We start from the raw sequence: 15714 nt of genomic DNA on the forward strand, positions 1-15714 counted from the left end.
CCACCCAGGGCATTTGTTGTTCATTCTAGACCCATATGTCAGCTCAATAGCTGACAAGAATTCTGCAATTATGTATCACCCAGGTACCCTAGAAAGGAGATCTTTTCTCCCCCTCAAATTATTTGTATCTACAGCTTGTGATGTGAGAACATTTTCCTTTACTTCTTTTTGTAATTTTTAATATAATTGAAATTTTTAAAATCCTTATAATCTTTTTATGTCTCTTTCCCTGTGGGACTGAAAATTTCAACACAGAAACTATTGTGTTAGATTTATTCACCTGTGTTTCTTGAAGGCAATTCCACAATCTCCCACTTTGATACTCAATTTATACAGAAGACAGGAATTGAATGAACATATGAGTAGGTAAATATTACCATCCATTCTCTGATTTGGTTTAGAAAACCAGGGTTTGAATTTGGGTTTTAAGGATAAACAGACTCAAAGTTTTCTTTGATAAGAGTTTAATAAATAAAATGAAATGCAAATTTAATAAAATAGGAAGGTAAACATGTTTTCTAAATTTTAATACAATATAAAGGCAAATATCTTTCATATTAAACTATAAATATAAATATAAGATGAAGAATAAATAAATATAAATAAATAAACAATAAATAAAAACATCAGGGCAGTCATGTCTCAGCCACTGATGCCACAGGAACTGAATATTTTTTACATATTCTTGCTTAATACTACTGGCAAAATATTTGCTGAATTAAATTCAATAGAGTCTGCAACTAAAGCAGAAATAAGAGCCTTTTGAAATGACCAAGGACATATGCAAGGGTAACATGACCCAGTAGTTAAGGAGAATCATTTCAAGGTGAGCCCAGGTCTCCATCCTTCATTCCTAATCTTCCCTGCAGGTTTGCTGATGAAGAGAAGGATCTCATGATTTCCATTCGGACAATCTCCCAGGCACAGTCACTGTATTTCTTCTCTTTCAGGTAGAGATGGATCCCCCGGAAGTACCTCTTCACGGCCAGTGTAGGGCGCACAGTTCCCAGGGCAGATTCTTCCTCTCCCATCTCCTGCTCCAAACAGGTGTCCAGGTCTTCCAGCTGCCGAAGGAGTCCCGTGCAGAGTTCGTCCAGGAGAGTCGTGTTCCAGGCAGCAGACGAGCGCTCTGTGTGGAAGAGGCTGAAGATCTGCTGGAGCATCTCGTGGAGGACAGACGTGGCCTGGGCCTCTGGGAACTGCCTGCCATCCGCCATGTCCTGGGGGAACCTGAAGTCTTTTCTGTCCTTCAGACAGATTGCGGAGGAGATTCTGCTCATTTGACCCAGAAGCACGAAGTTCTTCCTGCTAACCAGGATGTGGTTCTGAGGCAGGTCACAGCCCAGAGCTCCACCAGGACCATAACTGATCACCACCAGGGCCGTCAAGAGAGAGGGCAGGAGGGCCATGGGGAAAACGAGGGTGCTGCTGGCTGGCTGAGCTGGGTGTCTCTGAACCTTGGACCCGAGGTTCTCTGATGACATTCTTTCCAAGCATGGCCATTAAATAGGGAACACCATAATTTTCACTTTCTAAACATTTCTCTACACTTTTATTTCCTTTTTTTGTTTTCATTTATGTATTCTCCATGTGGTCTAAGAAGACGTCATCAATCTAAACTATTAGTTTTGCAACAGAAGTTTAATTTTCCCAGGAAACTTCAGATGTGCCAATTCTAATGGATACTCATCAATCGAAAGAGAAAAGACTTTGCCCCAAAGTCAGAGTGATATAGGTATGTAAATACTCACGACACACACACTCGATCTCTCTTTTTCATATATAAGTATTATCTTCTCTGTCTAGGACACATTTTTAGCCCTGATCTTAGGCTCCATTTTGTCCTCCTCACCTTACATAGGAGGGCAGGCTCCCTCAGCCCTAAGGGTCTCTGTATGAGTCAAGGGATTTACCAGACCACCTTTGGCAATTAAGCTCTTTAGAACCAAGGACTGGGTTGCATTTACTGTTTGATTCACAGCAGAGGCTGATGATTATGAGTGAATGAACTTCTCCGATGTGTCTCTTCCTTCTAGAACCCATTCATGCAGGTCCATGTGGTTATGCTTCCCTGGGGCCACAAAGTCAGGACTAACAGAGACATCGTCCTTTCTTTCTACCATTGTCTTACTGGAGGCCTATAGTGCTCCTCAAGCTGTGCCAACAGCCCTAGCATGAGTCCTGATTCTTTTCAGGAGCATATGGGGATGGAGGTTCAAATCCAAGCACCGCCTCACTCACAAGGTACATATCACATCTAGTACCACTGTCTCCTCCACAGTGACAGAGGCCTCATCCTGAACTCTCCTGGACTCATGCCCTGAGGGCAGGCTCGCCACATCCTGAGGACTTTAACAGTCTAGGGGCTTGTTTCTGCATTGGCAAAATAATTACTCCTTCAGGACCCTCGCCCTTGCTCCTAGAGTGTTTGTGTGAAGGACCAGAGTCCCCGGGTATCAGTGTCAAGAGCCCTTGGGTGCTGACAGCAAGTTTGTTTTGTTTAAGGAGGTTGAGGAATTACCCAGTTGCCATCATTTCACCTTTAGTAGGCACATAATTTTTATGTTGCCAACAACAGATTTTACTATTCAACTGTTTTCTTTAAGCTATTGAACACTTGTTATGCTTGAGGTTTCTGAGCTGGACACAAGGGATTCAGTGATGATGATGTCTCTTATTAGAAGCTTTTGATACAGAAACTAATGACCTCTGGTTGTTCATCACTCAGTGGATTCCATTGGGCTTCTTCGTTCCTCTGTCTCTGTCTCTGTCTCTCTCTGAGAATGCAGGGCAGTGAGGGCCAGGCTACCAAATCAGGGAGAAATAGTCTTCTTTTTGTTACTTGTTCATGACATTTCATTTAAAATTTTTCTGTCTTCTTTTCACTTACTGGCTTAGTGGGCAAGATTTGTCTTGCTGTTCCTGCATTACATTCTAATTCGTGATGAAGTGAGAACAACAAAGGAAGTAAAAGAAGGCAAAGAGGCTGCAATCTCTATCATTTTCAAGACTTCAGATTTTTTGTTTCTCATTCTGACTTTCCTAGAAAGTAAAATTCGACAGTAGTTTAGTGGGCAAAAAGAAAAGAAATGCAAGTGTGAATGTTGTGAAAGTGAAAAAAGGGAAGTGATTTTCCGGTGATGGAATGAGATATTCTAAGTTAGCAAAATTCAATGCAGCAAAGTTGGGGACCAGGGTATGGCAGAGGGGAAGAATGAAGGCCAGTGTTGAATAACATAAAGGCAGGACAATGGCTGCTTCTGCCAGAAGCTCAAAGACCAACTCCTGGGTCAATGGCCTGCCTTCAGCTTTGCAAGACCAGCCATCTGATTTTTCTTACATTTAATCCACATGTGATCAGCTCTGAGGAGAGAAGGAAAGAGTTACACCAACCAGCTCACAGAGACTGGCAACCAGAACCCCAGTTTCTAGAACACTAACCCTGTCTGGCAGGATAGTGTGTACCAGCTCTTGCCTGAGCTGTCAGGCAATTAAATGATTGTGTTGAGAAATCTAGAATTAAAAGAAAGGGAATTAGATGATTTCAAAAGATTCTGATCTTAATCTGGATAATAGTAATCATGACATTAAAAAAGGATAACTGAATTTTATTGCATACTTATTATGGATGAGCCACTCTTCTAAGTTCTTTAAACCATTAACCCAATTGTCTCGACAACCCTACATGGATTACACTCACTTGCACAACTGGAATGAAACATATATCATCAGGGATGAACTCTTCCTAACGTACTGATGCTGGCCCTGTTATCAGTTTCCCTACCTTAAACCCAGAATATATGAGGTTAAAACCAAAGCACTCATTCCCTGCTTACTCCTTGGCTTCCTGGCTCCAGAATCCACTATCCTTGATGGAGACAGACACAGCCAAGGATAAGCACCTGGATTTGTTATCTCCTTCCCACTGAGGAGATACAGGCTGATGGGAAAGCTCTGACCAGCAAGGCCATATGCTCCCCCTCCCCTACCTAAAACCCCAAATAAAAACCCTTCCTTTTAGCTTTTCGGGGAGTTTGGGATTTCAGCATTAGCTGCCCTCTCTCCTTGCTCAATGCTGTGCAGTAATAAAGTTCCTACTTTCTTCCACTACATAAGGTGTCAGAGATTGGCTTACTGCGCAGTGGGTGAGTGAACTCACTTCAGGTTCGATACCAGGACCAAAGATCCAAGAGCAAACCTTAGGGAGAGTCGATATAGTGGCTTGTCCGGAAGAGCCATTAAAGGAAGTGAAGGATAGATATGGACATGAGATTTATGAACCAACGAGAGGCCACAGCATGAAGTCATAGAGCAAGGAGAGTGAGATGACAAAGGATCCTGAGTTCCACTTCAAATGCCAAGGATTGTTGTCTATTGTTGTATAGGGTAAACTGGGGTGTGGTATGAGTCCACTGAACTAACTTTAAGTTCTAACGAAAAATAGACAAAATGCCTATTAAATAGAAGGGAGTAGATTTTTCTGCCAATTGAATAAAAAGTCTAAGATTTTATGAGTGATTTCTTCAATGAATTACAGTAAAGTAACTTTAACCCATTAACTGAAGACTCAAGGAAGCCTATTTGTTTTTAACTCTTGAGTTTTCTTGTGAGTTTAAGAATAAATAAAGAGCCCCTGACAGTTTCCAGCCATATGGGCTCTAACTTTCCTCCTTCAGGACCTCACTGATGCCATGGGATACCTCTTCATGCCGGCCTGCTCTTCTCATTCCCAAGGACAACTCTGTTTCTCACCTCCAGCCCAGACTGCTCTTCCTGTTGTTTACTGAGAGAGCCCAGTGAAGAATCTCTTCTCTTGCATCTTTGCAACCAATGTTTGCGATGTGAGTGCTGAAGAGGCTTATGTATGACCAGGATGGAAGGGTATTATGCACTTCCTGGACAGAAGCAGTGGATGCTTTTAAACTGCTACTTACCAAGGAGAGTCTCGCTTGAACTCCAGACTCAGTCACATGGCTTAATATAGCTGTCTTTATTTTTCTAGCCTCATCCTAGTAAAAAGTCATAAAATAAGCTGCAGGATTGAAGTCAGCATATTATTAAAATCAGCATTAGTTTGTAAAATGATATTTTTAGCAATATAGGGATCTGCTTTGCTGGTTTTTTTTTTTTTTTTTTTTTTTTTGCTGAGGAAGATTAGCCCCAAGCTAATATCTGTTGCTAATCTTCCCCATTTTTTAATTTTTTTTCTTGAGGAAGATTAGCTCTGAGCTAACATTCATGCCAATTCTCCTCTACTCTATATGTGGGTGGCCACCACAGCTTAGCTGACAAGTGGTCCACACGCAGGATCTCTACCCACGAACCCAGGCCACCAAAGGGGAACACGTGGAATCTAACCACTATGCCTTGGGACTGGGCCTTGCCTTGCTTATTTTTTGGACTTGAATGCTCAGGAAAGTTTCCAAACTCTAAGTGTACCTACTCAGTGCAGTGTGCACCAACTGGAAAGACAAGAAAGAGGATTGATCCATCAATGTCCTCTTTCCAAATGCCTAAATTAAATAAATGAATTTTCTCAAAGGTCTTTGTTGCTTTTAGAGATTGTGATCTCCCAGTATACACACTGCTAATATGTGTCCTGCTGGGAATGCTCTACCAGGCTTGTTGCTAAATGTGTTCAAATCCCTGCTGTGTCCCTTCTACTCAAGCATTGTTTCATTTTGTCTGTTTATAAAGGAGGCTGCACCATGACCCTAAATTAGGAGATTCCTTGGATTGCCTTGACCCCAGGAGTAATTTTCCCTGTGATGTGATGACTTGCTGAGTCCTAGGGAGGGAACTGAAGTTTGCAGCTGACCCTGGAGGAACCTTTGCCCCTTCCAATACTCCGCAGGCTGTTGTGCTATCAGTGTCACCCTTGCTGGGACACTGCTATTGGCCATGTCTCTGTGGAATGACTGTGTTCTCAGCATCCACTTCAATCTTCCCTCCATCTGAATCAGAATGTTCTAGAGAAACACTTGACTCAATGCTGCCCATTGTATTGTTCCATCTCCAGAGGACCTGCCGCTGTTCCAGTGAAAGCTTTAATCTCCGTTCTCCTTCCAAGTTCTCAAGCTGCTGCCGACTTGACTTTCAACTCCACATTTCCTGTGCTTTGGGTTTTTTGAGTAAATGAGAGAGACCTGAGCCTGGTGCTGCCTCCTCCTGGTGGAATGAGAATGTGGATGCAGCTCAAGAGAGGCCCAGATGAGCTCCTGGATTCTTTGCCAGTTCGTCAGGTGCAGACATGTGGGCAGGGTTCCCTCTAGTATGTACTGTGTTTCCATCCGGGGCTGGACTGTCTTGACCTGCAGCGCGCAGCTCTGGGCAGGCGGGAGTGTGGAGGCGGGGCCACATTCACACTCCCTGGGCTCACAGGACCCAGTGGTCTTCAGCTGGTGCTGCACTGTGACCTCCACTCCCCGCTCCAAGGGAACCAGGGCGGGGACCGTGGATGCCTGTGCCTCTTCTCCAGTCACACTGCCCTGGGACCTACCTCTGCCGGGCAGGTGGATGATTAAGTCCCCTCCGCTGCCAGCTCTGCGACCCCCATCCCTTCACCCTTTCATTCCCTCAGTTCTATAATACTTTTGAGTATGTAACAAATTAATAACTTTGGTTATGAGGAGGATATGGTTACAGAGATTTTTCAGGATAAGGTGGGACTATGGAGCCAAATCATACAATTTTTGCCCACAGACAGTAAAAGACATGAAGGACATTTAAATGCATATTACTAAGAGAAAGAAGCCAGTCTGAAAGGCTGCATGCTGTATGATTCCAACTTACACGACGTGCTGGAAATGGCAGAACTACGGAGGCAGTGAAAAGATCAGTGGTTGCCAGGGGTTGAGGGTGATGAACAGGTGGAGCTCAGAGGATTTCAGGGTAGTGATGCTATAGTGGTGGATACATCACTATACATTCCTCCAAACCCATAGAATATGCAACACCGCGAGGGAACCTAAATATAAACTGTGGGCTCTGGGTGATAATGACGTGGAAGTGTTGGTTCATGACTTCTAACGTGTTCCATCTGATGGGAGATGCTGCTAAGGGGAGACTGCTCATATATAGGGGCAGGGAGTGTGCAGGCAAATCTCTACACATTCTGCTTCACTTTTGCTGTGAACCTAAAACTGCTGTTAAAAAGAAAGATATATTTTTTTAAAAATATATAAAAGCTAAGGAAACAGGCATCGTCGCGTAATAGGTTCAGTTCTTTCATAAAAAGCGCCTTCTTTTTAACTCTGGAGAGAAGTCTGCAAGGGGACAGAATTCTGCTAGAACAGAAGCCAGGCCTCCAGACTCGGTCTCTGTCTTTGTCCATTTTGGCCAGTAGGGGGCACTCTTCCTTTATAAATATTCTAATAGTCCCCAGGGCAAAATGAATCCTGCTTTCTATTTCCTTTTAGCTACAGCAGCTGTTACATCATTGCAACATTTCCACAAATATTCACAGGGAGAAAAAAGGTCATCTCATATGAGACTTGCTGCAAAACCTAAAACTTTCAGTCATCTTTTGCTTTCAGTTTGTGGCTTTGTACTTTTAAGGGGAAACTGACTGGCAGAAACCATAACGGAAAAGAAACAGCTCTATGAATGGGCAGAACAGCTTAATGACGAGTAATGAGGGGGAGCACACCGGGGTTTTCTACACTGGAAGGAACGAAAGGACTGTGATACGGGAGTGAAAGAACGAGATCCACGAAAGCAGAGAGGAAGGGGGAACTGTGCCAGGTATCAGAATCAGAAAATGAATTCTATATATATAAAATACACTATATATAGTATATTAATATGTAACATAGATATAATCTATATATAACTATATAATAATATAATCAATATTGATATAATCAATATAAAATTATATACTTAATATAATCAATATATTACATATAAATAATATAATCTATTATATAGCATATATATTATGTTGTATAGTATATATTTTTTATTGAATATGTGTATATGTTTATAAACATAGCATATATGTATATATATTATATTATATTATTGTGTATATAATTACATACAATTGATGAGCTACTTTTTCCCAGTTCTGTTGTTTGGACTGTCAGCGTTTTGCAGGCAGTCACAGAGAGAGGAGCAGGAGAGTTCACTATTCTTATATTGATCTTTAAGAAAAAATAAGAAAATAATTACCATCTGTTCAGCCCTCACTCAGTGGAAGATACTCCACTAAGTGCTTTTAACTGTTCTGGTTCGTTTAATACTCACAACAGCTCTACGAATATTTCCACCTTACTTTATATTTGAGAAAACTGAGGCTCAGGGAAGTTAAGTGAATTCCCCAGGATCACACATATGTCCTGGCAGAATCTGGATTCAGTGCAGAATCTCATATCACATGTCATAAATAACTACTTAAGTTCCATCTTGCGAAATTCTCAAACTCTTTCTTTTCTTCTTCAATGCTTCCTGTGGATCCTTCCTCCTGGTTTTCTCCTGTCTGCACTGGCTACTCCACCTCTGTCCCCTCTGCGGGGCCTCCTCTCTCTCAGCCTTAAAAGTTGAAGGTCCTCATAAGCTTTAGGTCATCTTCTCATTCTACACTCTACTCATAACTAATGACATCCATTACCATGTCCTGATGTCCAAATATGCAACAAACTGCAAACTGATGTCTCCGGGATGTACATTGTTGGAGATTCCACATTCACATATGCATCTACCAATGGGGCGTCTGTCTTTAGTTGTCTTGGGCCCTTTATAGAGTACATCTGCTTCTCCTTCTTGATATCCCTCATTCAAGCTTCTGGTGACAGAATCCCCTGTCCTCTACCTTCATTGTAACATGAAACATAATTCAAATTCATTAATCATGATTACTATTTTTATGTCTCTTTCTCTTCCAAATCAAAAGCTCCAGGAGAATAGGTTTTGCAATTGCTTTTTTTGCCTCTGTACTATCAGAACTATCATATAATCTGACATGGAAATATGCAGTTTTAAAATATAACTGTTGGGAAAAACAAATGAGTGAGTTGAATCTATCATTTAGTTTTCAATAAAGGTATGCAAATTTAGGGTTTTCTTTTTTTAAGAGTAAACAAATCCAAGGTGTCTCCTGGGGAAGAATTTCATAACTTAAACAAGAAAATAATTTGATAAAAGATACAGGTGATTTTTTTATAGTTGAATATATTAGAACAGTGAACATGATATTATTTGAACAAAACTATTTTAAATGTCATATGTAGTATGATGTAGATAAAGTAGATGAATGAATATATGAATACATTGGAGTCTTTAGCATATTAATCATGGTTATTTTAAACTTGGTCTGATCATTCCAAAATCTCTGCCATATCTGAGTCTAGTTCTGATGCATGCTCTGTCTCTTCAAACTGTCTTTCAATTTTTAGTATGCCTGGAAAGTCGTTTTTTATTTTTTGAGGAAAATTAGACTTGAGCTAACATCCACCACCAATCCTCCTCTTTTTGCTGAGGAAGATTGGCCTTGAGCTAACATCTGTGCCCATCTTCCTCTATTTTTTATATGTGGATGCTTGCCACAGCATGCCTTGATAAGCAGTGCATATGTCCACACCTGTGATCTGCACTGGTGAACCCCAGGCCACTGAAGCAAAGTGTGCAAACTTAACTGCTATGCCACTGAACCAGCCTATGCCTTGTAAGTTCTGCTGAAAGTTGGACGTGATGTATGGGGTAAAAGGAACTCAGGTAAATTGGCATTTAGAGTGAGGTGTTATATTTATCCAGCTAGGAATTGGGCTATGTTTACTGTTTGCTGTAGCTGTAGCTGTCAGAGGCCAAAATTTCCTCTTGTGGCCTTGCTTTTTTCTCCCCTGTTGTCTTTGGGTTTCCCTAGAGACTTCTTCTTAAATAAAGTCTGACACTTGCAGTTCTTTCCATTATAATCTCTGATTATTATTCTGGAACCTTATTGATATGATGGCAGGTTGAGGAGAGGGGAAGTGTTCTAGAATCCTATGATTGATTAGTCTTAGTATTTTAGAGAGCCTGTGCCCCTGGGCTGTAACCTTCACAAGGGCTTCTCAGCTTTCTACCACCCTGTTAGGTGAGACAGGAAACTTAGAGGGGTTTGGAGTTAGGTATTTCCCTTCCCTCAGGTGGGTTAGGCTCTGGTACAATGGTTTGCCTAGAGGTCAGGCCATTGTTAAGGAGAACAAGAGACTTATATTTCAAAATGACTACTTTTTCCCTCTCTCTGCTGGAGAAACCAGATTTTTCTCTGATCTTCACATGAGAACCTGGTAGGGTTCCTGAAGGTAAGACTCACAAAAGTGTGGGGCTCCACTAACTCTGGACCCCTGGAGTTTTTAACACTGAAGCTCATCCACACAGAGCCTCCAGCACTTCTTCAATTACAGTTTAACTGTTCCCACCAATACTAGCTCCAGCTGTGGGCTTCTGCTCCAGGTAAGCTGTGATTCTCTGCATCCTCCTTTCTCTCCAGTTGTCAGGGCAGTGGCTTGCTCTGTGATCTCAGTTCTTGATGGATCTAAGAAGAGTTGTTTTGAATTCATTTTGCACTTGTTTTGTTGTGAGGTTGGGAATGATGACTTCCAAACTGGTTGCATGTTGAATGAGAAACCAGAAGTTCCCCAATATATAAATTCATACATGACATTATTATAGCTCTCTCTGAAGGAATGATGCACCTAGAGATATTCATTTTAACAAAAACATTTTAACCACAACTTTGAACAGTTTAGCTCAATGGACTCCATGACTAAAGCAGAAATTAGAGTCTTTAAAAAATGACAGAACACATGGGCATGTGACTTAGTGTATTAGGTGAAGAGAATCATTTCAATAACTGTATTTGTTAAAGAGAATCATTTTCGGGTCCCTCTCCTTACTTCTTCATCTTTTCCTCAAATTTGCTGACGAAGAGAAGGATCTCATGATTTCCACTCTGACAATCTCCCAGGCACAGTCACTGTATTTCTTCTCTTTCAGGTAGAGATGGATTCCCCGGAAGTACCTTTCACAGCCAGTGTAGGGCCCTCCACTCCCAGCACAGATTCTTCCTCTCACATCTCCTGATCCAAACAGGTGTCCAGGTCTTCCAGCTGCTGATGAAATCGGTGCAGAGTTTGTCCAGGAGGATCGTGTTCCAGGCAGCAGAAGAGTACTCCGTGTGATACACCACATTAGCAAAATGAGGAACTAGCTAGTTTTCCAGAAGTAGCTCTGGACCAGTGCCAGGAGCTACCAAAAACCAGGTTGCCAGGGGCAACTCTTAACCACTACCAGAACTTGTCCAGATCTAGAAGTAACTTCATGAATGAAACTTTTATGCTGTCCCTAATTATCTTGGGTGGTTCAGGCCCAAGGTTCAGGTCTCAGCCCACAAAGATTACTCAGAATACAAGCTAAACCTAAATTTCCAGGAAATCAAACCAGAGAGATGAGGGAAGGGCCAGTCACTTTCTTAAAGTTGCTCACTCAGAGCAGAGAGACATTTTGATCTAGAAGCTGTTTCTTCTCCCAAAGGAAGAAAAAATGCTTTGGGGCCTGGAGCTCTGCAGCATGGAAACAGGAATCCAATTAGCCGAGCCTCTAGACAAAACTGTCTAGGCAGCCTCTTAGCGTCAATGAAAAGACCCTGCACTCCACTGGGGGTTCCAGAGCCTTGGGCAGGCAGTCACAGGACCTTGTCCCTTCATGGTCACCAATTTGTTACCACGCAAAATTGGGGTTCACTTGCCCAATGCACATAAACAAGCCAATTAGTTACAGCATCAGCCTTTGGGAAAAGAGATCAGCTTTATTCTGAGAGATTGACCTGCAGGGAGAACAGGGGGCATGTGCCCTCAGACCTGTCTCCCTGATTCAGGATTTGGGGTGAAATTTAATAGGTTAGGGAGAACAGGCTGGCATCTACGATGGGATTCTAAACATCTATGATGAGGTGGGGGAGGAATTTTAACAACAGATCTTCCTGAATGAGGGAAGCCTTGCTTTTTATGAGTCCTACTTTCAAGTTCTGGACATGGTCCTTGGGTTCCATGGGAAGGAAGATCTTTGGTTTTGCGGTCATTTCAGGTGTAGATTTCTTCTTTTGCCCATGCCTTGGCTATGTGACTTTGCATATTTTCCAAAAGGGAATTCTTAATCACTCTGTTGATAAGAGATGGGGTTGGGTGAACTGCTTCTGGAGGGCCTGAGTTTATGAAGAGAATAAGATGACAAAGGATGCTGAATTCCACTTTAACTGCCAAAGGATTGTTGTCTATTGTTTTGTAGGGCAAAGGGGTGTGGTATGAGTCCACTGAACTGACTTTAAATTCTAAAGAAAAGCAGACAAAATCCCTATTAATTAGTTGGAAGGGAGTAGATTTTTCTGCCAATTGAAAAAAAGTCTAAGATTTCATGAGTGATTTCTTCAATGAAGATGGTAAAATAATTTTATTAATCCATTAACTGCAGACCTCTGGAAGCCTATTTATTTTTAACTCTTAAGTTTTCTTGTGAGTTTAAGAATAGCAATTCAACACAGCTGTTTGGGATATCCATTCCCTGAACAGCCTGTGATTTTTCTCCGGGAGGTAAATTGGAAAATTATAGAGCTCACCTCATTTGTTTCCCTTTGTCAGGGATTACTGTGCTGTCCTACATCACCCTTTGTCTGAAAAGTATTGTTCCATATATTTTCTTCTTTTTGTTGTGTTTAAGATGAGAGATAAAACTAGTCTCTGTACCTATATCATGATCAGTAGTGGAAGTACTGAAAATTGTTTTTGAGGTATCCCAAAAATCTATTTCTCCAACTATAAAATTTAGACCACTTATAGTGATTGCTCATAAATTTAGATTTACTTCTATCATATTATCTTTCATATTTATATTTTCTGATTTATTAAGCTTTCTCTTCTTTTATGTGCTTTATGTCTCTTTTATATCTCTTCTTTTTACCTAGTTATTAAACAATCCATGGCTTTCAATAGACATTTCAAAAAGCCCGAAGAAAAATCAACATCTTTACTCACTTATGGAAAAATCTAAAGATACTTTAATTACGATCACAGTATTTTAGTTCTACCCTGTTTTAGTTCCTAAGAATTAGACCTTATTATTATTGTTTGTGCAGTCAATGATTGTTTAGATGTAACCACATATATAGCAATAGCATTCCTCTTTAAGACTTCCTTAAATTAGGGCCTTCAGGTGATTGTTTTCTCATATAAAGTAAAGCACTAATATCTACTATAACAAGGATCTTTTATGGTAAATTCTGTCAGTTTCTTTCCAGTTAAAATGTCTTTATTTCAAAATCATTAAGAATAAACAAAAAGCACCTGAGAATTTCCATATGGGCTCTCACTTTCATCCTTCTAGACCTCGCTGATTCCATGGGAGACCTCTTCAGCCCATCCTGCTCTTCTCATTCCCAAGGACAGCTCCGTTTCTCACCTCCAGCACAGACTGCACTTCCCGTTGTCTACTGATTGAGCCCAGTGAAGAATCTCTTCTCCTCTCTGATTTGCAACCAATGGTTGCGACGTGAGTGCTGAAGAGGCTTACGTGTGACCAAGATGGAGGAGCATTATGACTTCCCAGACAAAAGCAGTGCATGCTTATCAAGGAGAGAAAGTGATTAAATATGTCATGTCCTCCACTTCAGAAGGCAAACTTCTCAAAGCTATTTTCTATATATCATCATCAACTTCTCTTATTCACCCTTCCTCCTGCTCCAGTATGTTTTCTGGAGATTAATTCTACCAAATCAACTCTCCCAGAGGTCACCAATCGTTTACTAGCTTCAAAGTTTTTATAATTTTGTACGTCATTTTACTTTAGTATTTTTCTGAGTAAGGATTGTCTTGCTGCTTTGAGATACTTTCTATTTCATCTTGAAGTTAGTACCAAAATAGGGAAGTAAAAATGGAAACATAACTGGCCCATACCATTATTTTCCATCATTTTCAATACATCATTTTTTCTTTCTCCACTCAACTTTCTTAGAAAGCTGTCCTTGCATTTGGATGCACTGAGTCAAAAGGAAAACAATTGTCAGTCTGAATATGACGAAAGAAATAAAGTGAATCCCCAGGTGAGAAAAATGACAGCAGGAGTTCTTCTCTTATCACCCTTTTCACTACTCCAGTGTGGTTTCTGATCATTAATTCCACCAAACAAACTCACACTAAGGTCAGTTTCATCTGTTTCCTCATGTAGTGGATGGTTTCAATCAACAGAGCAGCCTACTGACCTTCAACATAGTACTAATCAAAATATTGATAAACGACCATCATAAGTAACTAAATATGCCATGATTTAAAGTAAATAAAACATTAAACATATTAATATGATTTGCCAATATATCGATTCCATGAAATCTATCCAGAGGCAAATATATTTCAAAAGAGGGAAAATGATGCAGAGAAAAAATAATCCATGCTGTATTATAGGTCAGACCTATTTTTCTCCTCCACTTCAGAAGGCAAACTTCTCAAAGCTATTTTCTAAATATTGTCATTAACATTTCTTATTCACCCTTCCCCCTATTCCAGTGTGGTTCCGGTGACTAGTTCCACGAAATCAACTGTCTCTGAAGTCACCAATGCCATCTATTTCCCAGTGTGCTGGGCAGTTTCCATCCACATTTTTCATTAATACATTGAGTATTCTAAGCGGTTTCAGTCTTTAAACATGGTCTTCTCTCCATTCTCTCTCGTTCTGAAAAAGCATGGCTATTCCACCTGTTTTCTTTGTGGTTCTTCCCTCACTTTTAAGGTTGAAGGTCCTAGCAGCCAATTTAAGTCCTTTCTCATTCCCATACCCTCTCTTCCCAGGTGACCACTTTCCTTCGTATACTCTACAGTTTGTGGAATTGCTTGTAAATTGTAAACTCAACTATCCTGCGAACATTTGCACTTAGATGTCTACCGGGAAAATACAGAGAATATCTACCACTTTTGTTCTTACATCCTGACATGACTCGATCCAGCTTGTGCTGAGAGAATTCCATTTTTTCCCTTCCCATTTTAGCATTAAACCTAACTGATAATAATTTCTAACATTAATTAGTGTTAATTTTAAAATAACTAATATTCAATTACCAATCAATTGGTTAGTGTTTTTAGGTTACTTTTCCCGCAAAAAACAAACATACAAGAAAGCAGGAACTGTATTTGTTGTGTTCACCTCATATCCTGAGGTCAACATACAACCAGGCTTAGAGGAAGTCTATTTTTACTTCTAACTTGAATATAACAATGATGGTAAATGAATAGTGCCATCCATTCTTTAATCAGCTTGCACACTCAGGTGTGGTGTTTCTTTTTTAAAGAATAAACAAATAGAAGATATTTTCTACAGTAAAGATTTAATGAACAAAGAAAATAATAAATTGGCTAAATATAAAGAATGCATTTTGTTATATTAAACTACAATGTAAAGGTGCACATAATGTTATAGCAACAAAAATAATTTAAATCTCATAAATAATTAAATAAATAAATATTTAAATAAATAAATAGAGCAGCCGGGTCATCTGTATCAGACTAGTGTCCGCAGGGTTAAACACAATATTCATTAATACGCTTGAAAACATTTGACAAATTTGATTGAGTTCAGATCACGATTACAGCAGAAATCCTTGAGTCCTTGACATGGCAGAGCAAGTGAAGTGTGATATTATCAGTCGATGAGAAGCATTTCCATGTTGAACCAGGTGTCATTTCTTCCTCC

General features: G+C 40.4%; 1 protein-coding gene across 1 annotated transcript; it reads right to left on the minus strand.

Moving 5' to 3' along the window:
- Positions 1 to 821: 821 nt before the first annotated feature.
- On the minus strand, positions 822 to 1409 carry LOC103567851 (interferon omega-2). The gene has a single exon (XM_008544595.2). The coding sequence runs from the start codon at positions 1407 to 1409 to the stop codon at positions 822 to 824; it is 588 nt and encodes a 195-aa protein (XP_008542817.2).
- Positions 1410 to 15714: the final 14305 nt, after the last annotated feature.

Source organism: Equus przewalskii, chromosome 22, assembly GCF_037783145.1.
Source record: "Equus przewalskii isolate Varuska chromosome 22, EquPr2, whole genome shotgun sequence".
Taxonomy (NCBI): Eukaryota; Metazoa; Chordata; class Mammalia; order Perissodactyla; family Equidae; genus Equus; species Equus przewalskii.

What these genes read in the sequence shown, in the direction of transcription:
- LOC103567851 (XM_008544595.2), bottom strand. Translation starts at nt 1,409, where the DNA reads ATGGCCCTCCTGCCCTCTCTCTTGACGGCCCTGGTGGTGATCAGTTAT.